Source organism: Enhydra lutris, unplaced genomic scaffold, assembly GCF_002288905.1.
Source record: "Enhydra lutris kenyoni isolate GAN:26980312 unplaced genomic scaffold, ASM228890v2 scaffoldscaffold8, whole genome shotgun sequence".
NCBI classification, from domain to species: domain Eukaryota; kingdom Metazoa; phylum Chordata; class Mammalia; order Carnivora; family Mustelidae; genus Enhydra; species Enhydra lutris.
Genome location: NW_019154092.1, coordinates 19,073,676 through 19,099,713, shown reverse-complemented (window position 1 = coordinate 19,099,713; position 26,038 = coordinate 19,073,676). Strand labels below are relative to the sequence as shown.

At 41.4% G+C, this 26,038-nt stretch overlaps 1 protein-coding gene across 1 annotated transcript in view; it reads right to left on the bottom strand.

The window, feature by feature from the left end:
* The window catches only part of LOC111142476 (laminin subunit alpha 3), a 271,036-nt gene that overhangs the window by 195,146 nt on the left and 49,852 nt on the right, over nucleotides 1-26,038 (bottom strand). Inside the window, exons 3-6 of the mRNA XM_022495666.1 lie at nucleotides 5,779-5,896; nucleotides 4,387-4,505; nucleotides 2,885-3,055; nucleotides 134-225 (exon numbers count right to left, since the gene is read on the bottom strand). Of these exons, the coding sequence (XP_022351374.1) occupies nucleotides 134-225; nucleotides 2,885-3,055; nucleotides 4,387-4,505; nucleotides 5,779-5,896 (500 nt within the window). The remainder of the gene's footprint in view (nucleotides 1-133; nucleotides 226-2,884; nucleotides 3,056-4,386; nucleotides 4,506-5,778; nucleotides 5,897-26,038) is intronic.

Here is a 26,038-nt window from a genome sequence, read left to right as displayed (position 1 = left end):
GCCATTTATTTGTTGACAGTGAAACATTTCTAGTGAGGGCAAGAACTTAGAGATATTTAATGGGATGCAAACCTCTACTGAAACAATGAGACTTATTCACAGCAAGGCTAAAAAATGTGTACAATGTACTTACAATTTTTCAGGATTGTTTGCATTGCAGTCTTGGGCATGGCCATTGCAAACACACCTCCCACCGATGCTGATATCCTTTATGCTGTAATAATACTTTTTAACAGAAGACGGAAACGTCAGTTTTACTGAAGAGCAACAAACTCTGCTTTACTAACCTGTAACTCAGGTCTGCACTGACCCTCTTCCCTTTCATCCTGTATTCTTGGGCATATCTTAACACATTGGGATGCAACTTCTCTTACAAAGTAAATGCATTCCTCAATCAAATGTAATCTCATACTACCAAGCTTGTGCATTTTTAAAAGTCAAATGCTTTAAATGCATGGAAGGAAATTGCTTGGAAAATGGGCAAGCCCTATAGTCTTTGGAAAAGGGTTAAGTGATCCCCAGATTACTCTTTTTAATGTAAATCTGGGTTCCATAAATCCAAAAATAATTTTTTTTTTTACCAAAACTAAATTTTTTAATCAAATTTTGCACCTACTATGGGCAGGCTCCAGGAAGGGAGAAAATATTTACAATGAGGGAGCAGATACAAGGCTGACACTGGCAGGGCTCACCAGCAATTGTAGAAGCCTTGCTAGCTCAAGGTTAATAAGGCAAAAGGCAGAGTACAAGTTCCAAAGGGCCAGACAGAGCGAGCTTCAAACTCAGCTGAGCAAGAGCCCCTACACCAGCCACAGCTATGGGAAACCATGTCATCCAGCAGGCACATCTCCAGCTAGCAACAACAGGTGGCAGTGTCCACCAGCTCCCTTACTTCCCAGACTTGGCAAATGCACAGAACCCAGAGAGAAATCTGGAGGGCACAGAAGGCTCTTTCTCGTGAGGTCATGCTACCAATGAGAAGAGCACCTGTAGGCGAGGAGGTCTTTGACCTCACAAGGCAACAAGGTTTTTTTTATCTTTTAGTTGTTGTTGCTGTAATCCGTCACCTTAAAGCACTCTGTTCACTCAATGTAAGGGTTCTGTTCTGATTTCCACACTAAAAACTGTTAGAGTCTAAGGGTCCTGGCAACATCTTATTTAGTCTGAAGACACTAACAACCCCTCTTGTTAAAGATTTTATTTATTTATTTGAGAGAGAGAAAAAGAGAGCTTGCACAGGCAGGGGGGAGAGGGAAAAGCAAACACCCCTCTGAGCAGGGAGCCTTATGCAGGGCTCGATCCCAGGAATCTGGGATCATGACCTGAGCCGAAGGCAGAGGCTTTAACCCACTGAGCCACCCAGGCACCCAACAACCCCTCTTGTTAATATGGATAAATTCAGTATTAGAGGACTTTCTATGTCAAGTTAACACTAGAAGCTCTCATGCTAATCACCATAGAATTTTCTCTCTGTGCATGTGTTAAGGGCAGCAGCAGCAAGAGAGAGAAGCACCCACACTTCACCCCAGAGCACAATGAGGGTGTGACAGGATAGCTGGTATGCTGTTTCTTCACTTAAAGAAACAACCTAGATTGGGATGAGGGGTCTCCAGATTATATGTGAGATGAGCCCCATAAAAACTTACTTTACAGAGAAGACTACGTTCACCTAAATGAAAAATATACATACAAATACAAATCTTATAACGCCCCCCCCCCCAAAAAAAAAAAAAAGGAAAGGGGGGGGGGAAGGCGGTGAGGCATATATGTGGCAAGGCTCCAAAATATCTGGGTAGTAGAAACCCTGTCTGGCTACAGCTTACCAGAAAGCCCAGCTTTCTCATTCTGGGATCCAAGGTAGTCACCACCTACAGCAGCTCAGCAAGAGCTAGGGGGGTAGAGAATGCAGAGGACAGGCCACCCACACCCAAGATGAGTGGCCTTTCTGGAAAATGCTCAACACTGTAGCAAAATCCGCTTTTCTGTTTGTCTTCCTCTTCCAACTCTCTGATACACCTACAGAGGAAGCCAAACTCTACAAGGTACACTGGGCATCTTCTATTCACCCTTCCAGGTCCACTCTCCAGGAACCCCTTTATCTTTCTCTTTCTGTCTTTTCCTCATGGCCTGAAATTTATGGACTACAACAAGGATGTCTTGTGCACTGGCTTCACATTGGGTTTGGCCAATGGGAGACACCAGTAAGACATCAAAAGGTAAGAGAAGAGTGAGCTCAAGATACTTAATCTGCTGGCTCCCCTTCTGCCCAGGAGACATGGGTACTGTCCTGACCCAGAGTGATAAATGTTCACCTAATGCAGTAGACAGCACTGGTGCTCACCAAAATGTCTCCTCCACTGTAGCGACATTTCATTACCCAGCCTCCTGCTACACCACCAATTCCTGCCAATGGAGGTGACCTGTGTGGTCAGGAGCCGGTGGGTCTTCTCTAGGTTCTACTCTTTCCTCATCTACTGACCATATGCAGGGGATCTAAAGGAGGACTTTGAGGTCCTACAGGATGGCTGCACCTCTAGATAGAAAGAGCCTGGTTCCCTGAATGACCACATGGAGCTGATCCCACCTGCTGACCCACACTGGACTGTGACATGAGTGAGAAATTAATCTTTATTTTGTTAAGCCTCTGAGACTTGGGGTTATTTGTTATAATAGCAGACTAACTGATCTTTGTCTTTCATCCTCTTTGAATATTATGATTTTTCTACAACAACTGAACTTCAAAATTACATCTGGTATTTCGTACAAGAACAACTCCTGTGCCTACACTATTATTGGCCGTAAAGATTACTTGAAAGGTAATTAATTTGATAAGCAAAAATAGGTAACAAAAACTGCTCTGTATACACATAGAAACACTACTTACCCGCCGAGTAACCGTTGGATCTCTCTGTGCTTTGGAGATGAGGTGTCCAAGAAGGGTATTGGTTCGCAGAAAACACAGGCGGATGTTTGTAGCCTTAGTGAACTCCCTCAGGGTGTGAGAGAAGGTGAAATTTTTTGCACCTGGTCGACCATTTATCAAGGACACCACAACCTAAAAACCACACAACACACACAGGGGAAAAAAAGTCCCTTCATGAAAATATAGCCACAAGTAACTAAAAATAACTCACATGTCCCAAAGCACTTGGTTTCTTTGAGCCATTAGATGTTTGTTGGTAGTCTTGGATCTTGTTTGTCTAAAAATATCCCTGCTAGTTCGGTCTTCCCTTCTTGTTCCTAGTTCCAAACTCTGGCAATCTCTCCCTACGACCTGGGCTCTCAAAAAATGTTATCATTTCTTTTTCATACCCTTTGTTCTATCAGTATAGTTATGGGAAGAGGAGGAGGAGGAGGAAGGGGGTGTTATGGGGTGGAAATCCTATGAAATGCTGAAAATATAATGTTAAAATCTATAAATATAAGAAAACAACTTTTGGTTACATCATAGAAATAAAGCTAAAGTTATCTAAAAACCTAAACGAGGTTGAAGAAAAGGAGTCTCTACATATAGAGTTGACTGTGGAGAGGACAAAAAAAAAACCTATATAAAACCCAGTTTTCATTTTAAAGCTTTCAGTGATGAAGTCTAAGTGCCAACAATTAGGGACACTCATCAATCCCTGGAAGGTACTGGCTAGCGCTGCTCAAGAGAGTTCTCCTCAAAAAAAAAAAAAAAAGAAAGAAAGAAAGTTCTCCTCACCTAAAACAGGGACACTGACACCCTTAAAGATGTTCATTTGAAACTCATTTCATGCTCACGATGGCCTCACAATTTCCATGGAATTCTTCTCTGATTTTCTCCATTCTGTTTTTTCTCATGTCATATAACAATAGCCTAGCTAACTTTACTGGGACCAATGCAACCCCAAAAGGACGGCAATTCTTTTCTCCTTTACAGATGGTGCCCACCCTGCCCGGAGGGACCAGGGATTTGTGCTATCACCTACCCCTCATCCCCTCACTCTTTTGGGGGATATGTATTTGTGAAGCAGTGGGAGGGGTCATCACCTCAATCACCAGCAACCAACTTTCTAAACATTCCAACACAAAAGATAGTTCAAGACCTGTGGGCCTTGAATCCAGAATCTTGACATCCAGAAAAGAAGTTGAGTATTCTCAAATAGAATTTCCAATGTCAATTATGCCTCAATTAAAAAAATTAATTAATTTAAAAAATTTTTTTAATTAAAAATTTAAAATAATTTCCAACCCAACTCATTCTGGGAGTCTTCAATGTGATTCCTTTGCTAGTTAGTTCCAAGTTCTAGTTTCTATTGTGATCTATTTTAGATTTTGAAAGTGCAAGTTTCACAATTATACACAATTTTATATCCTCGTGTTGACTTTGAATCTCAACTCTCCCTTCTCCCCATATCAACTTACCTCACCATTTTCCAAAGGTACAATCCGGGAATATTCAGTAGTACAAAGTACATCGTCATCTTGGGTGATAGCCATATTTGCCTCTTGCCCAAATTGTTCCAAACAATCTACTTTAGAGTCTAGGAAGAAAACATTTCAATACTATAAAGTAAAATATTATCATCTTATCATAAATCTCTTAAGGAATCTTATGTTTCCTTAAGAAAATATATCAGGAGGAAAGAACAGAGAAGCATTTAAAATTTTTAGACAAAATATTAGAATAAAGTTTTAATTCATGAAAGAAAATACCAAGACATTTTAGGCCACTTCCTTTTAATAGCAATGTTTGGAGATGTGGTTCTAATGCCTCACCTTTCATTAGGCATGTTTCCCTCTAAGGAGCATTCATGGAAAGCCCAGTGCCTTTGTGAGCAAAACTCCCATCTCCTCAATTCATCATAGGGTTCAGAGACACTAACATTCTTCATTAGTTGAAGATGACATGATCGAGGTAAATAATGTGAAATGCAGGAACCATGAAGATGGAACTTAGTCCCTAATTCTATATAAAAGAAAAAAAGGACTGGAGCTACATCACTTCTTATAGGTATATAAGTTATAGGTATATCGCTTCTTCCTAAATAGTGGCAAAAACTGTTATCATAAAAGGCAGTTCAACTTCAGTCCTGCATGTGTATCCTTGGAATTAATGCACACATGCTTGAGAAATAGGGACATCCTGAGAGCAATCTAGAGAGTGAAAACTGGCCAGTCCTTCACTGGGGAGGGTATGTGCTATGGTGAGAGCTGTGAATTATGTAAGACTGATGGCTCAGAGACCTGTACCACTGAAACAAATAATGCATTATACATTAATTTTTTTAAAAGTGGTATATACATGCAAAAAAAAAAACAATGAAATTCCATGCTACAACATGGATGAACCTTGAAGAAATTATACCAGATGAAATAAGCCAGACACAAAAAGACAAATATTATATGATTCCATTTATATTAGATACTTACAATACTCAATTTTATAAAGACAGAAAGTAGAACAGTGGTTACCAGCAACTGAGGGAGGAAGTAAAGGGGAGTTATCATTTAAAGAGTACACAATTTCAGTTGGGGAAGAAGAAAAATTTCTGGAAATGGATGGTGGTGATGGTTGTACAACATTGTGAATAGACTTAATTAAGGCTGAGATGCACACTTGAGAATTGTTAAAATGGTAAATTTTATGTTATGTATATTTTACAATAAAAATTCTAAATATTAAAAAAAAAAAAGCAAACAAACTGGCCAGTCCTTAATTAGCCAAACCAAGAGACTCATTTTCCAGTTAAATCCAGTGTTGATCTGTTGCAAATAATTAACACCCTACATAACACAGTAAACAAGATTACTTACGAGCAAAATATTGCCAGGGTGAGTAGGTGCTTCCAAAGTCTACTGATCTTTCCAAGACCCAAAGATCAGGGCGAGGAGAATTTGCAAATTTGATGATAAGATAGGCCACATGGAAAAGCTGATAAGGCAAAGGAGATACAGTTATTCAAGTCACCACATCTACCTGCAACCTTGACCATCTTTGTATGATGCTGATCCAAAGGCAACAAGCATCTAGCCACCCTCTCCTAAGATCCAGACTCTATTTCTAACTGCCCATTAGACAACTCTATCTGGGAGAAGGCTCTCAAGCTTACCATGTTCAAAACCAAATAATCACTTTTCTTTCTCCTCCAGATATATTCAGTAATTTTGTCACTTCTTAATCATTATACCCTTGATTTTAAACCAACTTACAGAGCCTCTTAAAGTCTGTACCTTCAAGAAATCAGATTTCGAGCAACAAACATCATGTGATAAGCCTTCCCAGGACCAAGAGCCAAGCGTGTCTCCTGGAGTGTCATGGCCTTTGGTTGGTTCCAGGTCTTAGAGAGCTAACAGCTTCAGAACGGAGAGCAGAGAGGCTCTTTGATAGAGTGATAGCACCTCCTTCCCCTGAACCATCTCCACTGTCTCCTTTTATCCTAATTATTCTCCCTCTTTTTAATTTTCTCATTCATCCTCATCACTCTTTTACCCATGGCCAGGACAGTGCAGAAGGATGGAAGAGACAAGGGGAGACTTCGGTCCTTTCTTCGCCCTCCCACTCATGAATCCCAGCATGCCTCCCACAGGGGACCCCAGGAGGCCTTGCAGCTCTACTCCTACCCCTTCCCCAAAAACTTATCTGGCTTGGATTTTGGACCCTGAGAGTCTGTATATTTCCTAAATTCCTATATTTTCCTAAAGGACCCTGAGAGTCTGTATATTTTCTAAAGTTCTGGTTTGACAACAAATACAGGTGTTAAATGTGTTAATGAGAGAGGATTATCTCTACCCCACATGCTCAACACCTCTCACATTCCCTGACCCTAAGTAACAGATCCAACAGTGACTTTCAGAAGAGGACTCCCCAAGCTATTAACTAGCCCAGTAGAGCCATTTGAATGATGAGCACATCTAGTTAGAGAGAGAGGCAGTACTCAGATTCTGTGAGATCCTTTCGTTTCTTGGGGAAGAAAATAAGGGAGTTTCCCCTTCATATTTTTTTACACACTGTAATATGGTAAGAATTGTATACTTTAAAAACTGAATTCTAAGAACCAGTAGCTACTTATAAATGTTCCAAACTTGGTACTAGAAGCCAAAATCTCTGGAACAATGATTCTCAACTTTTAGCCTCAGGACCCCTTCACACTTTTAATAGTTACTGAGAACCTCTAAAAGCTTTTGTTTATGTGGATTATATCTATTGGAATGTACCTATATTAAATATAAAGGTTGAGAAAATTTAAAAATATATATCACTAATTCACTTCAAATAGTAATAAATCCACTGCATGTTTAAACATAAACACCAAATTTTTGTGAAAAATCATGATTATTTTCCAAAATTTAAAAATTATACAGAGAATAGTGGCTTTACTTTACATTTTTAAAGTTTCTTTTAATGTGTACATTTGATAGAAGTCAGCTTGGATTCTCCTATCTGCTTCTACATTTAATTTGTTGTAACATATTGTTTTGGTTAAAGTATTTAAAGAAAATCTGGCATCACATAAATCTATTAGGGGGAAAGGAGGATCTCAAAGCTTGTGGATCTCCTGAAAGGTCTTGGGGACCTCAGTGGGTTCTCAACCACACACTGAGAAGCAGCGCTCTTGGTCATAGAGGTTACTCTTTGTTCTAAAAAGCCCCTTGGCTTTTTCTCTGCAGAAGGAAGAATTGTCACACCAATTACTAAAATCCCTAAGTTCAGTTCATTCTATCCTAGTCAAATACTGGCCCTTTAATCTTGGAAAAAACTGCCTTCCTGGACTCAGATTAATGTTCCCAGATTGTTTACTGACCCTTGGAAAAAATGATCCAACTTCATGGAGAGAAACTAATTAGGAATTGTAATAGTCTGAAAACCATAAGGCAATACTGAAAGGTAGGAGAAATAATTTCCTAAAGACACATACCATTATCACATAGTGAAGGAATTCATAGGAAATCCCAGAACTCCAAATTTGGAAAAATCAAAACAAATATATTTCCCTGAGAACTATTTGCATATCTGTCTTAGATCACATCAAAGTAAGGCTGCTTTTGGATATAAGTAATAAAGAATATAAAGGAAATATTTTTGGACACAGGAATCATTCAAAACAGTCTTAACCTCTTCCTCTGAAATTCTACAATCATAGCACACACACACACACACACACACACACACACCCCTCAAAAAACCTATTTTTACTTAACTCTTTATGATCTAATGGTTACTATGTTCTAGGTACTGTTAGGCACCTCACGAACATTCTCTCTCAAGAGGTTAAGTAACATGCCCAACAATTCTAGGCATAAAAATCCTGAGCCGATGTGTATTCTACTCACTGATCATTAGCTAGACCACAGAACCTAAGAGATACTTAGTATTTGACCTGTTTTACCCTAGGGGGAATAATTTGTCAGAAAACTTCCAAACACCATTATTTCTTTTCTTTTTTTTTTTTTAAAGATTTTATTTATTTATTTGACAGATAGATCACAAGCAGGCAGAGAGGCAGGCAGAGAGAGAGGAGGAAGCAGGCTCCCCTAGAGAGCAGAGAGCCCAATGCGGGGCTCGATCCCAGGACTCTGAGATCATGACCTGAGCCGAAGGCAGCGGCTTAACCCACTGAGCCACCCAGGCGCCCCAAACACCATTATTTCTAAACATACTAAGATTGCATTACAGGAAGCCTGGAGATGGGAAGCTTTATTATATACATCTTCAGGATTATTTGAGTGCATTGGTTTTCCAAAGTTACACTTTCTGCTGTTGGAAAATCCAAATAAATGAAATAGCCTTGGTGGCTCAGAAGGACTACTCTTTTTGTTTCACTTCATACTGTTCCAAGGTCATATGTGATTCCCCTGAAGAAGGCACAGCAGTTAAAAATTCCAAATCTAGGAGGAACAAGATGGCGGAGGAATAGGACCTAAATATCACCAGGTCCCAGGAATTCAGCTAGATCATTATCAAACCATTCTGAACACCTACAAACTCAACAGGAGATCAAAGAGAAGAAGAGCAGCAATTCTAGAAACAGAAAATCAACCACTTTCTGGATGGTAGGATGTGCGGAGAAATGAATTCAAGGTGAGAGAGGGAAAAGAAACATGGGGTGGGGAAGGAGGAAGCCAGCTCCCAGCAAGCAGTAGAGCAGCAGAACACAAAATCGGAACTTTTAGAAGTCTGCTCCCTGGAAGGACATCGCTCCAGAAGCTAAGCAGGGATGGTGTGGTCTCAGGACCCACGGGGTCACAAAAAGACAGGGGGTGTCTGAGTATGGCAGAGCTCTCAGGTATTGGAGCAGGGAAGCCAGCTGCAGAGATGGAGCAGAGAAGGGAGCTCTCAGCTCAGGGTAACCTTAAACTGTGATCGAAGGCACAGTCAGGCCACGGCTCTTTAAGCAGGGATCCCACAAGCAGCAGATCCAGGGAGAATCACCTTCCTCCTCCAGGAGGAGCAGCGCAGGAATCAGCTGGGTTTGGAGACTCCAAACGGGTCCATAAACCAGAGATAGAAACACTCGGTCACAGGCTGGGTAAGCACTGAGTGCAGCCGGAGACCAGGCAGACGGGAGTGATTGACTGCTTTTCTCTGAGGGTGCACTGAGGAGTGGGGTCCGAGCTCTTGGCTCCTCTGGGCCGAAGATTGGGAGGCTGCCATTTACATTCCCATCCTCCAAAGATGTAGGGAAAGTGTTCAGTAAACAAAAGCTCCCGAGAGGGAACCCAAGCAGATTACTTAGCCTGGCCCCAGGCAATGGTGGTGCAATTCCGCCTTGGGCAAATGATGGGGTCCGTGATCAAAGAAGCGAGACTGATACAAAGCAAAGGTCAAGCAAAGCTTTATTTCATGCCAGCACCAAGAATCAAACCAACCAGCCGGGGCCGTCTCTTACAGAGAGAGAGACCACCCCCACCTTCACAGACTAGCTTTTATAGAGCAAAGGCCATGTGGTTGAGCCTGGCCAATGAGATTGTCTCCACCTGGCCTGATTCGTCCTTGTATTCTGGGCTCTGTTATCTCCACCTGACCTGACCCATCCTTGTATTTGGGCTCTGTTATCAGGAACTGGTCAACCATATTTTACTGGTTTCCCAGACTTGCTTTTAAGAAAGTTCCACTGGGGGGGGGGGCAGGGTCAGTTTAAGTTTTACGGCACAAACAACAAAATGGCTGTTTAACTGAGATGGAGTCGCTCCAGCTAAGTAGGCCCCTACAGCAAAGACATTTGAGAATCATTGCAAAAGGCCCCTCCCCCAGAAGATCAGCAAGAACATCCAGCCAAGATCAACTGGATGAGAACTGTAGAACTCCAGAGCTAGGGGAAAGAAACACAGAATTCATGGCTTTTTCCCCGTGATTCTTTAGTCTTTTAAATTTTTTTAATTTACTTTTTTCTTATTCTATTTTCAAAAAATTTTCCTCTTTCCTATTTCAACATTTTTAAACTATTTTATCTTATCAACACCTTTTAAAAAATCTTCTTAAGGGGCGCCTGGGTGGCTCAGTGGGTTAAAGCCTCTGCCTTCAGCTCAGGTCATGATCCCAGGGTCCTGGGATCGAGCCCCACATTGGGCTCTCTGCTCAGCAGGGAGCCTGCTTCCCCCTCTCTCTCTGCCTGCCTCTCTGCCTACTTGTGATCTCTGTCAAATAAATAAATAAAATCTTTTTAAAAAATAAAATAGAAAAAATAAAAAATAAAAATCTTAAATTTTCATTGCTATAGTCATATTCTATCCCTTCATTGTATTTAACCTTATTTTTTGTATACATATAGGTTTCCCTTTCCTTAAAATTTTGGGATACAGTTTCTTCTAAGAGATCAAAATATACCCTAAATCTAGTGCATGGCTTTGTTCTAGTCTCCAGCCTTTCCTCTTTTTTTCTTTTCTTCTTTCAACCAACTTCTTATCTTATCAATTTCTTTTTTAGAATCTTTGTAAATTTTCACCTTTAGAGTCAAATTCCATCCCTTTATTGTGTTTATCCTTATTTTTGTGTGATATATATATATATATTTTTTTCTTTCTTTAAAATTTTGGGAGGTAGTTTCTTCTAACAGTCCAAAATACATCCAACATCAAGTGTGTCAGTTGCGTGGCTCACCAGCCTAATATATATATATATATATATTAGGTATATTATAATATATATATTAGATATATATATATATCACCAGCCTACATATATATATATATATGTAAATTTTTTTCTTTTTTTCTCCTTTCTTCTCCCTCTTGTTTCAGATCTCTTCTGATTTGGTTAGTGTATATCTTTCTGGGGTCATTGCTCCCCTTTTAGTATTTTGTTCTCTCAGTCATCTATACTTATCTGGATAAAATGACAAGGCAGAAAAACTCACCAAAAAAAAAAAAAAAAAAAAAAAAAGAACAAGAGGCAGTTCCGACGGCTAGGGACCTAATCAATATGGATCTTAGTAATATATCAGAACTAAGTTCAGAATGATGATTATTACCAAGGTGTTAGCTGGTCTTGAAAAAAACATGAGAATCCCTTTCTGGAGAATCCCTTACTAGAGAATCCCTTTCTGGAGAAATAGGATCCCTTCCTGGAGAAATAAAAGAACTAAAATCTAACCAAGTTGAAATAAAAAAAGCTATTAAGGAGGTACAATCAAAATGGAGATTCTTACTGCTAAGATAAATGAGGCAGAAGAGAGAATTAGTGATATAGAAGACCAAATGATGGAGAATAAAGAAGCTGAGAAAAAGAGACAAACAACTACTGGACCATGAGGGGAGAATTCAAGAGATAAGTGATACCATAGGACAAAACAATATTAGAATAATTGGGATCCCAGAAGAAGAAGAAGAAAGAGAGAGAGGGGCAGAAGGTATATTGTAGCAAATTATAGCAAAGGATTTCCCTAAATTGGAGAAGGGAACAAGCATCAAAATCCAGGAGGCACAGAGAACCCGCCTCAAAATCAATAAAAATAGGTCCACACTCTGTCATCTAAGTAAAACTTACAAGTCTCAGTGACAAAGAGAAAATCCTGAAAGCAGCTTGGGACAAAGAGGTCTGTAACATACAATAGTAGAAATATTAGATTGGCAGCAGACTTACAAACAGAGACCTGGCAGGCCAGAAAGGACTGGCATGAAATATTCAGAGCACAGCACTAAATGAGAAAAATATGCATCCAAGAATACTATATCCAGCTAGGCTGTCACTGAAAATAGGAGTGATAAAAAGCTTCCAGGACAATCAAAAACTGAAAGAATTTGCAAACACCAAACCAGACTACAGGAAATATTGAAAGGGGTCCTCCAAGCAAAAAGAGAGCCTAAAAGTAACATAGAGCAGAAAGGAACAGAGACAATATACAGTAACAGTCACCTTATAGGCAATACAATGGCACTAAATTCATATCTTTCAATAGTTACCCTGAATGTAAATGGGCTAAATGCCCTAATCAAAAGACACAGGGTATTAGAATGGATTAAAAAAATGTCAATATACAGTCTACAAGAAACTCATTTTAGATCTAAAGATCTAAAATGAGTGAGTGAGGGGTGGAAAAAAATTTACCATGTAATGGACATCAAAAGAAAACTGGGGTGGCAATTCTTATATCAGATAAATTAGATTTTAAGCCAAAGATGAGGAAGGACACTATATCATACTTAAAGGGTCTGTCCAACAAAGGGATCTAACAATTTTAAATATCTATGCCCCTAACATGGGAATAGCCAATTATATAAACCAATTAATAATAAAATCAAAGAAACACATTGACTATAATACAGTAATAGTAGGGGACATTAACACTCCCCTCACTGAAATGGACAGATCATCCAAGCAAAAAGATCAACAAGGAAATAAAGGGTTTAAATGATACACTGGACCACATGGACATCACAGATATATTTCAAACATTCCATTCCAAAGCAACGGAATGCACATTCTTCTCTAGTGCACATGGAACATTCTCCAGAATAGATCACATCCTGGGTCACAAATCGGGTCTCAACTGGTACCAAAAGATTGGGATCATTCCCTGCATATTTTCAGACCACAATGCTTTGAAACTAGAACTCAACCACAAGAGTAAAGTTGGAAAGAACTCAAATACATGGAGGCTGGGGCGCCTGGGTGGCTCAGTGGGTTAAGCCACTGCCTTCAGCTCAGGTCATGATCTCAGCATCCTGGGATCAAGCCCCACATTGGGGTCTCTGCTCTGCGGGGAGCCTGCTTCCTCCTTTCTCTCTGACTGCCTCTCTGCCTATTTCTGATCTCTCTCTCTCTGTGAAATAAATAAATAAAGTCTTCAAAAAAATAAAGAAAAAAACATTCAAATACATGGAGGCTAAAGAGCATCCTACTAAAGAATGAATGGGTAATCCAGGAAATTAAAGAAGAATTGAAAAAATTCAAGGGAACAAATGAAAACACAACTGTTCAAAATCTTTGGGACACAGCAAAGGCGGTCCTGACAGGAAAATATATAGCAATACAAGCCTTTCTCAAGAAACAAGAAAGGGGGCGCCTGGGTGGCTCAGTTGGTTAAGCCTCTGCCTTTGGCTCGGGTCATGATCACAGAGACCTGGGATCAAGCCCTGCGTTGGGCTCTCTGCTCAGTGGGGAGCCTGCTTCCCCCACTCTCTCTCTGCCTACTTGTGATCTCTGTCAAACAAACAAACAATCAAACAAATAAATAAATAAGAAACAAGAAAGGTCTCAAGTACACAACCTAACTCTACACCTAAAAGAGCCGGAGAAAGAACAGCAAAGAAAGCCTAAACCCAGCAGGAGAAGAGAAATAATAAAGATCAGAGCAGAAATCAATGAAATAGAAACTAAAAGAACAGTAGAACAGATCAATGAAACTAGGAGTTGGTTCTTTGAAAGAATTAATGAGATTGATTAAGCCCTGGTCAGACTTATCAAAAAGAAAAGAGAAAGGACCCAAATTAATAAAATCATGAATGAAAGAGGAGAGATCACCACCAACACCAAAGAAATACAAACAATTATAAAAACATATTATGAGCAACTATATACTGCAAATTAGTCAATCTGGAAGAAACGGATGAATTCCTAGAGATGTATAAACTACCAAAACTGAACCAGGAAGAAATAGAAAACCTGAACAGTCCCATAACCAGTAAGGTGATTGAAGCAGTCATCAAAAATCTCCCAACAAACAAGAGCCCAGGGCCAGATGGCTTCCCAGGGGAATTCTACCAAACATTTAAAGAAGAATTAATACCTATTCTCCTGAAACTGTTCCAAAAAATAGAAATGGAAGGAAAACTTCCAAACTCATTTTATGAGGCCAGCATTACCTTGATCCCAAAACCAGACAAAGACCCCAACAAAAAGGAGAATTACAGAGCAATATCCTTGATGAACACAGATGCAAAAATTCTCACCAAAATACTAGCCAATAGGATCCAACAGTACATCAAAAGGATTATTCACTAGGACCAAGTGAGATTTATTTCCTGGGCTGCAGGGTTGGCTCAACATCTGCTAATCAATCAATATGATATAATACATTAATAAAAGAAAGAACAAGAACCATATGATACTCTCAGTAGATGCTGAAAAACCATTTGACAAAGTACAGCATCCTTTCTTGATCAAAACTCTCCACAGTGTAGGGATAGAGCATACATACCTCAATATTATCAAAGGCATTTATGAAAAACCCACAGTGAATATCATTCTTAATGGGAAAAAACTGAGAGCTTTTCTCCTAAGGTCAGGAACACTACAGGGATGTCCACTATCACCACTGCTATTCAACATAGTACTAGAAGTCCTAGCCTCAGCAATCAGACAACAAAAAGAAATAAAAGGCATCAGAATCAGCAAGGAAGTCAAACTCTCACTCTTTGCAAATGGTATGATACTTTATGTGGAAAACCTAGGATTCCTCTCCACTGCTAGAACTCAGACAGGAATTTAGTAAAGTGTCAGGATATAAAATCAATGCACAGAAATCAGTTGCATTTCTATACACTAACAGCAAGACAGAAGAAAGAGAAATTAAGGAGTTGATCCCATTTACAACTGCACCCAAAAGCATAAGATACCTAGGAAGAAACCTAACCAAAGAGGCAAAGAATATGTACTCAGAAAACTATAAAGTACTCATGAAAGAAATTGAGGAAGGCACAAAGAAATGGAAAAATGTCCCATGCTCATGGATTGGAAGAACAAATATTGTGAAAATGTCTATGCTACCTAAAGCAATCTACACATTTAATGCAATCCCTAACAAAATACCATCAATTTTTTCAAAGAAATGGAAAAATTATCTTAAAATTTATATGGAACCAGAAAAGACCCCAAACAGCCAGAGGAATGTTGAAAAAGAAAACCAAAGTTGGCAGCATCACAATTCCAGACTTCAAGCCCTATTACAAAGCTGTCATCATTAAGACAGCATGGTACTGGCAGAAAAACAAACACACAGATCAGTGGAACAGAACAGAGAGTCCAGAAATGGACCCTCAACTCTATGGTCAACTAATCTTTGACAAAGCAGGAAAGAATGTCCAATGGAAAAAAGACAGTCTGTTCAACAAATTTTGTAGGGAAAATTGGACAGCCATATGCAGAAGAATGAAACTGGACCATTTCCTTACACAACACACTAAAATAGACTAAAAAATGGATGAAAGACAATGTGAGACAGGAATCCATCAAAATCCTTGAGGAGAACATAGGCAGCAACCTCTTCGACCTCAACCACAGCAACTTCTTCCTAGAAACATTGCCAAAGGCAAGGGAAGCAAGGGCAAAAATGAACTATTGGGACTCCATCAAAATCAAAATCTTGTGCACGGCAAAGGAAACAGTCAACAAAATCAAAAGGCAACCGACAGAATGAGAGAAGATATTTGCAAACGACATATCAGATAAAGGGCTAGTATCCAAAATCTATAAAGAACTTATCAAACTCAACACCCAAAGAACAAATAATCCAATCAGGAAATGGGCAGAAGACATGAACAGACATTTCTGCAAAGAAGACATCCAAATAGCCAACAGACACATGAAAAAGTGCTCCACATCACCCGGCATCAGGGATATACAAATCAAAACCACAATGAGATACCACCTCACACCAGTCAGAACAGCTAAAATTAGCAAGTCAGGAAACAGTCAGGAAACAGATGTTGGTGAGGATGCAGAGAAAGGAAAACCCTCGTTGGGAATGCAAGCTGGTGCAGCTACTCTGGAAAACAGTATGGAGGTTCCTGAAAAAGTTGAAAATAGAGCTACCCTATGACCCAGCAATAGCACTACTGGGTATTTACCCTAAAGATACAAATGTAGTGATCCGAAGGGGGACGTGCACCTCAATGTTTATAGCAGCAATGTCCACAATGGTCAAACTATGGAAAGAACCTAGATGATGTCCATCAACAGATGAATGGATAAAGAAAATGTGATACACACACACACACACGCACACACACACACATACATACATATACATACACACACATATACATACACAATGGAATACTATGCAGCCATCAAAAAATGAAATCTTGCCATTTGCAATGACATGGATGGAACCAGAGGGTATTATGCTAAGCGAAATAAGTCAATCAGAGAAAGATAATTATCATATGATCTCTCTGATATGAGGAATTTGAGAGGCAGGGTGGGGGATTGTAGGGGGGTAAGGAGGGAAATAATGAAAGAAGATGGGATCGGGAGGGAGACAAAGCATAACAGAGTCTTAATTTCAGGAAACAAACAGGATTGCTGAGGGGTGGTGGAGAGGGAGAGGGTGGCTGTGTTATGGACATTGGGAAGGGTATGTGCTATGGTGAGTGCTGTGAAATGTGTAAGACTCATGATTCAGACTGGTATCCCTGAAGCAAATAATACATTATATGTTAATTTTTTAAAAATTCCAAATCTAGGAGCAGATACAACTCAGTGTGCCCCCCCCCACCTATATAAGCCTGCCACCCTGTCTGATTTAATAAGTCCACCAATTCCACCAACTCATCTTCCAGTGCCCATAGGATGGGACATCCCACTTCACACTTCAAAATCCTTCCTTCCTTTTTCTCTTGGGAACTTGTTTCTGACGTTCCTCAACACACATCTGAGTGCCCTGACTATAGTTAGCATGCACTTTCTTTCTTCTGACTCTAATCCCTATGGATTTTCCATCACCACCACTGCTGTGTAACTTGCAGCCAATTCTTGACAAGTACTTCAGCTGGGATCTGTAGATTCAAAATGTCACTGCAAGGCACAGTGAGTGGTCCCCAAAGTGGATTTACAGCTCGGCTCATGCATGTCAAACCAACAGGTATGAATTTATTCTTTTCCACTTGATTACTTAAAATTATATGCCTTTTAAATGGCTCATTCTGTTAAACTCCCATTATCAGTTACGTATGTCTGCTCTGTGATCACTCAAAATTCTTCAACGCACTCAGGAATGACGCATGAGATTCACCAATCCAAGCAAGGGCCCTTCATGAGGCTAGAAAGTGCCAGACTATGGAATCACTAGAAGCAGGAGAGCAAAGACAGAGTTGTGCATTTTTGAAGAAATAATATTTGGGAATCAAAGATAAGGAGGAAGAAATGCCCAGTAAGGACTGAGTTGTCATCTTCTCTCCATAGGCTTTTGGACTGAGCTGAAGATGGCTTAAACTTTGTTCATGATCAATCAGGTAGAGGTACAAAGTAATCTTTTAAATGATATTTTAAGAAACAGATAATAATCATAATAGGTGGAGTGTGAGGCACTTTGACTTCAAAAGCCTTCAAGGTGAGCGGGTGAGATGAGATGGCATCATCTGTCCCTTGCTTCTCTGCCAATGCTCTCCATTTGGAAACCTCTGAAATTCCAGCCCATCATTTCAGGGCCTTCCCAGATGGCATAGTACATGTTCAGTAAATGTCACAGATGGGTGGATGGATGATTATTAATGTTGTGTAGTTGTCTTCAAGTTCAGGAGGCAGAGGTGAACCCCCAAGTGGTCCTGTCTGGTGCCCAGGCATGGTGGGGTCGTCTAAGGCTGGAGGAGAACCAATCCCTTGTAGTAAATCCTGGCCCGGCCACCCACCAGGCATGTGACTCTAAGTGTCTCACTGAACCACTCTGAGATCTTATTTCCTTGCCCATAAAATAATAACACAAAATGATCATAAAACCATATGTTACATAAACACAAATTTTATGCACTCCATCTTAAAGAGCACCTATCACACTCTGTGGCATATATTCATGTTCATCTGTTGTTCCCACATCTGGATTTTAATCATCCCTGTAACCTCAGAGTAGGTGCTTAGTAAGTGTGGTTGAATTAAAATGAAATTAATAAGTGCGACACGTGAAATTGCAAAATGTTATGCAAATGTATTTAAAGTCACATCCAGAATGAGCTTCTTATCCAACTAAATAATATACCCTCCACCAAAAAGTCTTGAGTTTATGATGTGAGATTTGTCTGCTTTATAATTTGATAAACATATTGTTTCCAAAGTGGCATTTTCTAATTCACTTTTTCTGACTTTTTATTTTGCATCATTTTCAAACCTACAGGAGATCTCAAACAGCAGTACAATGAATTTCTATATACTTTTCATTAGATTCACCAAATGTTAGCGTTTTGTCACATTTGTGTATTCTCTCATGCATGCTCTTTCTGCCTGCACACAAGCGCGCGTGAGCGCTTTTTTTTGTTGTTGTTTTTGAAAGTAGGTTTCATATATCATTATGCTTCAACTCTAAATATTTCAGCAGGCATATCCCAAGAGCATGGGCTTTTCTACAGAAACTCAATATTTTGATGCCTAAGAAATTTTACCATTCGAACAAAATCTTACCTAACACACTGTCCATATTCAAATTTCCTTGATTCTCCTAATAACACCCACTGGATTCCAATCCAGGATGATGTTAAGCATTACTTGTCAAGTCTTTTGTCTCCTATAACCTAGATCAGTCCCCCCATAATTTGTCTTTCCTGACACTGACATTCAGAAAATCCAGGTCCTTTCTATTACAGAATGTTCCACAATCTGAATTTGTCTGATTATTTTCTCATGATCTGATTCAGAATAAGCATCTTGGTGAGATTACTTCCTGTGTGACCCCTTCTTCTCATGGCATCATGCTGGGGGCACGAGATGCCAGGTGGTCCCATAATCAGTGACGCTATGTTTGATCCTATGCCCAAAAAGTTGCCCACCGGATTTCCCCATTATTAAGTTACCTTTTTACCTCGGTCATTAATTAGCAACCTGTGGAGAGGCACTCTGAGACATTTATTTTCATTAACTAAATTATAAACATTTCCCCTATCCATGTAAAAATACAAATACAAATTATGAAAAATAAGTCCCTAAATACAGAATGAAACAATTAAACAACTTCTGTGCCTGGTGCCCATTTGAAAAGCTTACGAAGGAGCTAATTTTACAGCAAAAATTTTAATAGAGAAGGAAAAATGCAGATCGAGTGAAATTAAACTCTATTTTAGTAACCTTGTTTGAAAACTTTTTACAAAATGAAATACAATCTCTATAAAAAAATGAAGTCACAGTGATGAAAATACAGCTCAGCTGGGCTGAAAAAGGATCCTTTTAATCCTGGTCCAAAGAGCACATTTGCCAATGGCATAGCTAAGACCCTTCTTTCTTGTAGGTTTATCACCCTCGGCTGAGAAACCCAGTCCCTGGCACCATCAAAAAGATTGTACAAAGTCACTTTGTCCCTCACTGTCTCTTATGGTCTCCCAGAAGTACCTGCTCATCTGTGAAGAGGGAAGGCAGATCATTCCAGAAACTTACAGGAAGGGACTCAAGAGGTCCCTAGGTCAACCTCTCACCCAGGTTAAGAACCTTCACCCAAGAATCTCTTTTTGAGAGGAAACCCACTGAATTGCTGAGGCATTCTGGACACTATGTTGCCTTGGTATTTAGTCAAAAACTTTCTCTCACAGGTTCACCTCCCCTGTCTCAGAGTAGCACAGATTTCTAGTCTTCATTCCACCTGACAGCCTGCCCAGGATTTAAATACTAACACTACTCCCTAGGTTCTTTTTAAGGAATTAAGATTTAAGTCAGCAGGAGGTGAAGATTAGGGTAGAAAGTGGAAACAGGGAAGAATTAGAGTCTCTGGTTTTCTCACTAAAAATAACTACAAAAGGCTGAGAAATAAAAACTCTAAGACCAAAATGAGTCTAAAGATTTGGATCACTCCAACAGCTTGGAAAATGACAAGCCCACTGTTTTTTTAAGATGGAAGATTTCAAGGAAAAAAAACTGAAAGAGAAAAGATGAAACACTTGCATCTATATTTTATTATCGATGAATTAATTCTTAACTCTGGAGGAAAAATGATTAAGGACATAGAGCGTGGTTTTCAGTCCTTGTAGACTTCAATCATTATTCCCAAGTAGACTTAAAGTGCAAAATTTGAGACTAGCATATGTTACTCAAGAACATTTCATCCACAATTAACAATTTACAAATAGATTTGGTGATGGGTTTTTTTTTTAATTTTTTGGCATCTAAGTTTTTTTTTTTTTAAGATTTTATTTATTTATTTGACAGAGAGAGATCACAAGTAGGCAGAGAGGGAGGCAGAGAAAGAGGAAGGGAAGCAGGCTGCCTGCTGAGCAGAGAGCCCGATGCGGAACTCGATCCCAGGACCCTGAGATCATGACCTGAGCCAAAGGCAGAGGCTTAACCCACTGAGCCACCCAGGCGACCCTGGTGATGGTTTTAAAATAAGCTAAAGTCCACTGGAATCCAAGAACACTGAGTCCAATTTCCTAATGACATCTTATATTTTATCCTACTCTGTGTGGTTGCTCTAACTGTCTGAGAATTTTTTTGTCTAGGCCCTGATCCTTCCCATAACACTTTTTCTCATTCACCCTTTTTTACTGATTCATAAGAAAATTGCCTATGACATTTGGTTCACTCGCTAAACTGAAAAGTCACCGAAGAATTTGTCTGACAAACCATACAGAACAAGAGAAATTATATAGTCATGTTCTTTTGAAGCAAAGGGGCTTCACTGACTGAACTTTAAGAACCAGCAACTAAGTTATCTAAATCCTCCTTGAATCTACCCAAAATTGGCTCAACTCAATGATTCCTAAAAATAGACTGATTTCTAGAAATGGTTTACACCAAGCTTCAATAAAATATTTCTCAGTGATGGTGACTGGTCCCAAATCAGATTCCAAATGATGTGACTGCCATTTCTCTTTAATAAGACCACACTCTCCATAAGGTTCCAGACTCCTCTTCTTGACCAGTATCTTTCTACCAAAACAGTTGTAACATTTCTGGCCTGCATCCATGAGAGTCCTTTCCTGCTTTTAACTGGCATATCTATTTTCCTTTTTCTTCTCTTACCTCTTTCTTAAGTTCACCAACCCTGGCTAAGTCTGAGTTTTACCTAAGGCCAAAATAATCCTTTCGGCTATGTATCCAATGCCCTTACTAATGACAGGAGCTTCAGAGACCTTTTCAACAGCAGCTGTGCACATCTGTGGGGCATAATGATGGTCACTTAAATTTTATTAATCAGCATTTTTTTTTTTTTAAATAATGAACTTTAAGCTTATGTGTTATTTCAGATCAGCTGGGCTGCATAAGAAATATTCTTGGAATTTATCCTTTGGCCAAAAGTGGTCTTGCCCTCCTGAATACTAAATCCTCTAGTGTAGTTCTCCAAGGGGGTGGTCCCATTTAAGGGTGTTTGGAAAATTTAAGGAGACATTTAATTGGTTGTCACAATAACACACCCAAATAAGGAGAGAGACTGTGCATCTGTAGCGGCATCATCTCCACCCTGAGAAAGCTCACAGCCAGCTCTGGGAAAGAAGCTGGTCTCCAGGGGTTCCAATCTGCCATCTAGGGTATGCCTGGACAGGGCGCCATGACAGAGGTGACCGTCTTTTGTCTACCGGACTTTCAAGGGCCTGAATGCCCTTCCCACCTTATAAATCTTGCTGGTAACAGAATGCACTGCCCCACTTGAGCAGGTGAAAATGCCAGCTTCCTGGCTCCCGTGGCAGGTAAGGCAACATGAGTCTTTGACCTGAGCTTAGAAAATGTGATCTCTCTTGGAAAAGACATTCCAAAATCTTGGAAGCAAGATTTTGCTTCCAGAGCAAGTGATGCAAAAAGATAGGAACCCAGACACTGAAGAATTCTCTCTAAGCAACAAAGCAGCAGCATGTGGCTCTTAGAGACAACAGCCAACCCAGGAGGGGTGTCCTGAGTCCAGAGTCCAGGCTCAGGGCTAACTCTGTCACCAGTCAGTGGCGGTCAGCTGCAGCCATGTCCTTGCGGACCAGGCGATGGTTTGGACTGTGCACAACCTTTGCTTCTGCCCATTTTCTGAGCCTGATTCTCCCTGCTCCTCGCACCCCCTCCCACTATCCCACCTCTGTCCCTTCCACCCTCAGAAGTGACTTTGTCTCTTTCACGGAGAAAATCAGAACTGCCAGGAAGAAACTGCCTACCTCTCCCTTTGCAGACCTAAGAGCCATTTGCAACTACCCATCCTCTCCTTCTTCCCCAAGGCTGGTAGAGTCAAAAGCCAATCCCTCCCTCGGTGCTCTGGGTCCCCTCCTGCCTTCTGTTGGACCCTCCCCATCAGCTTTGAAAATCCCTTCCAGCCAGGAGACAAGAAGAGCCTCTCAGCCCACCCAAACACCTCACCATGCAGACACACTTCTTCTAAGAGTTCGCACTAGCCTGTCCCCCAGTTCACCAGGCTTTGGTTCTCAGCCTTCCCCCACCTTGTACCACACTCTCCTCACCTTACACCGTGACTCCTGATGTTTTTCTCTCGCCCAGACGTTCACAGAAGCTTCAGACCCACATGACTGCTATCTGCTTCATCTCCACCCGAAACACCTCCCGCCCTTCTCAACTCGACAGGACCCCGGGAGGCCTCATCCCAGCCCCCGGAGCCTGCTAACTCCTGTTTAATCCACGGGGCCCAGTGAAGCCTTCCCTCTGGTTAGTCCTGTGTATTCTGTGCTTTCTGGAGAGCCTTGCGTTTCCTTTAAAACACTCTTCGCAGGATAATTACATAAATGTTCGTGGCTGGAGGGCTCATGGCCTCGTGGTTACGGACTGACTCTCCTGCGCACTCATGACCAGCAACAGGAACCCTCTAGCTATGTGTGGCCGGAGGCCAGGACAGCCCCCGCACTGTGCCTGGATGTGGATGAGGCTGGGAGGGGGCCAAAACCTAAGGATTGCACTTACCTGGCATAAAACAGGACATCTCAAAGTCACTTTCACTGTGATGAAAAGGTGCCTCCGGGCTGAGCTCTCAGATCCAGATGTAAGATGATCTTTAGTGTCCCAAATGTTCCCCCTTAAATCCCCTGCTCTTAGGGACCCCAGCAGGAACCATCATAGCCAGACAAACGTATGGAAAACAGTGAAGCCATAAGGTAGGCGGAGGCCTGGGTCTGCAGGGTCAGAGTGGAACAGGGTAAAGGGAGGTGGTGGGCAGCAGGTGCAGTGTAGACAGGCTCCACTCCTGATGGCTATCAGAAAAAGCGGGTTCTGCGCATATCTCAGCATCTGCCCGAGTCAGGCGACCTGGGGCCAGTTTCGAAATCCAGACCCAGGTAAGACACTGGCAAGAATGAGAAAGAGCAGGGATTCAAGGCTGCCCCAGACAGGAGGTGGAGTGGAACTGGCGGGGATGAGCAGGGTGACCAGACACGTCTCCTCCGACAGATAGGGGTTAAACCAAGAAACTGGAGGCAGTGGCCCCAAGCTAACAGGCTCCAGGTCGCTGTGGGGACAGCAACAGTCCACCCTGCTGGCAGGCAGAGAGGGGACTGTGGTGGGGGAGGAGGACACCTTCCATGCCTACAGGAACCCTCCCATTAAACGCCATCTGCCACCTTTCAGGAATAAGGTCTGGGTCTAAAGACAGTAGATAAGACGAGCAGCTAGGCATTCTGGAAAGGTGGGCCTGGGGTTGGAGGACAGGAAGAGCCTCAAATTCCATCATCCAACCTCCATACAATGACCCACCCCCTCTCCTACTTCCCCTGGACCCATTTCTACCCTCCCCCATTTTCTTACTTCCTGGTCTTCCTTTCCGAAGCCTCTCCCCAGGGCAGGACCCCTTTTGTCCTCATATCCCAAAAGCTACACAGAAAGGGCGGATTATACCGTAATGTTGATATCATTCCCTCCTGCAAATGTGCCATATGATAGCTCACACAGCTTCACAAGGTACTAAATGGGTTTTTAAGACACAGCTCAGGAAGTCCTCTCTATAACATTTTTCTTTGCATACACCTATATATGACTTCTCCCAAGGCAATATTCCATTAAGTAAACCAATGTGAAAGGTCATCTCACTAATGACCATACAAATACCAACTCCATCATGGTCAGAAGCAAAAAAATGGATACACATATGGTATCAATGAACTTCCCCAACCTAAAGTGCATGAATATGGAAGACATCAAACCAGATGTTACAGCACATTTATATAAAGTGTATGTACATATTTACATAAACATAAATTCATACTTATGTACACACAGTCATACTCATTAGAATGGATTCTGTGTCTTATTAGGATAGACGGGCTGCATTTGTATCTCACTCATGCTGCATGTCTACTGACGGTGGGCTCGGCTCTGCACCCCCCTAACACAGTGACACAAACCGATGGAACCCCTACTCATAGGAAACATCACTGAGGCAGGAAGGGAATATGGTGCCTCATATACCAAATCAGGTCCCAGGGCCAGGCTTTCCTTCAAAAACATGGCCAAGTGCAGCCCTATTTTGAGCCTGGAGAGTGAAGAACCTAGAATCCTATTGAGCTAGAAATGCAGAAGGGCTGATGCTCAGAGGACCCCATTTCATCCCAGTGTGGCCCCACTGACCCTGCCAAGTTGGAAATCAATGGTAGAAGCTGAAATTTCAGAGGAGCTGACTTCTCTTTTTTTTCCACCCACACTGCCCATGGTGGGCACAGAACACAACTGAGGCAGAGAGAAGATGTGTTCGACTCTGCACACTCAACCAAGCTAGGGAACAGGAGGACCCTGCAGCGCTCCCAAACGAGGGGTGCATCTGAAGCAGCTGGGAAGTAGGCTGAAAAGCAGATTCCCAGGCCACGAGTCTAGAAATTCAAGTTCAATAATGAGGCCTAGAAACAGGGACAACTAAATTTGCAGACCTTAAAGCGACATGAAAACACAGGAACCTTTGTAGAAGACACACTTTTTCCTTCCCTTCCATAGTTTCTTTCTTGGCCAATCATGATGTTTTTTTAATTTGCTACTTAATGTTGTAGTCCCCTGGGCTAGAGGATTCTATGTGGGTGAGTACAGACCCTCCTGGGCACCGGGGGGAACTTCGCCCTGCCCCCAGCTGCGTACATGCCAGGACCTTCCTCCCTCAAGCTGCTGGGTTGATACTGTAAGGGTCTATTTAGCCAGAGTGGCCCCACCTTGGTTTAACAGCCATTTTGTTGTTTATGCAGTAAAACGTAAACTGACCCTGGCCCCCTCCCCCGGGAACTTACTTAAAAGCAAGTCCAGGAAACTAGTCCCAGGTAACAAAGCCCAAATACAAGGGTGGGTCAGGCCAGGTGGAGACATCCAATCAGTGGGGGGGGGGGGGGGGGGGGGGGGGGCGGCAGCGCATACTGTCTCCCTAGCTACCAAGGAGTATGGGCCCCGCCTTGTGGGTGCCAATTCTGACCAAGGTGATAGGCTAGTTCAAATATCTACTAGGGTAAATTGTAATTCAATAGGTCACTTATGTGTGACCTAGCATGACTGTGCAGCTTTCTCTGTGTGTTACAATTGCATCGGCCACCTGTGTGTGGCCAGGCCCAACCACATGGCCTTTGCCCTTAAAAGCTAGTCTGTAAAGCAGAGAGAGGTCGCCCTCTCTGTAAGAGGTGTGGCCCGGAATGGTCAGTTTGATTCTCGATGCTTGGCACGAAATAAAGCTTTGCTTGACCTTCGCTTTGTATCAGTCTCGCTCCTTTAATCACGGGCCCATTATTGGGGAACCAATTACTGGGGGACCCAACAATACAACATGCCACA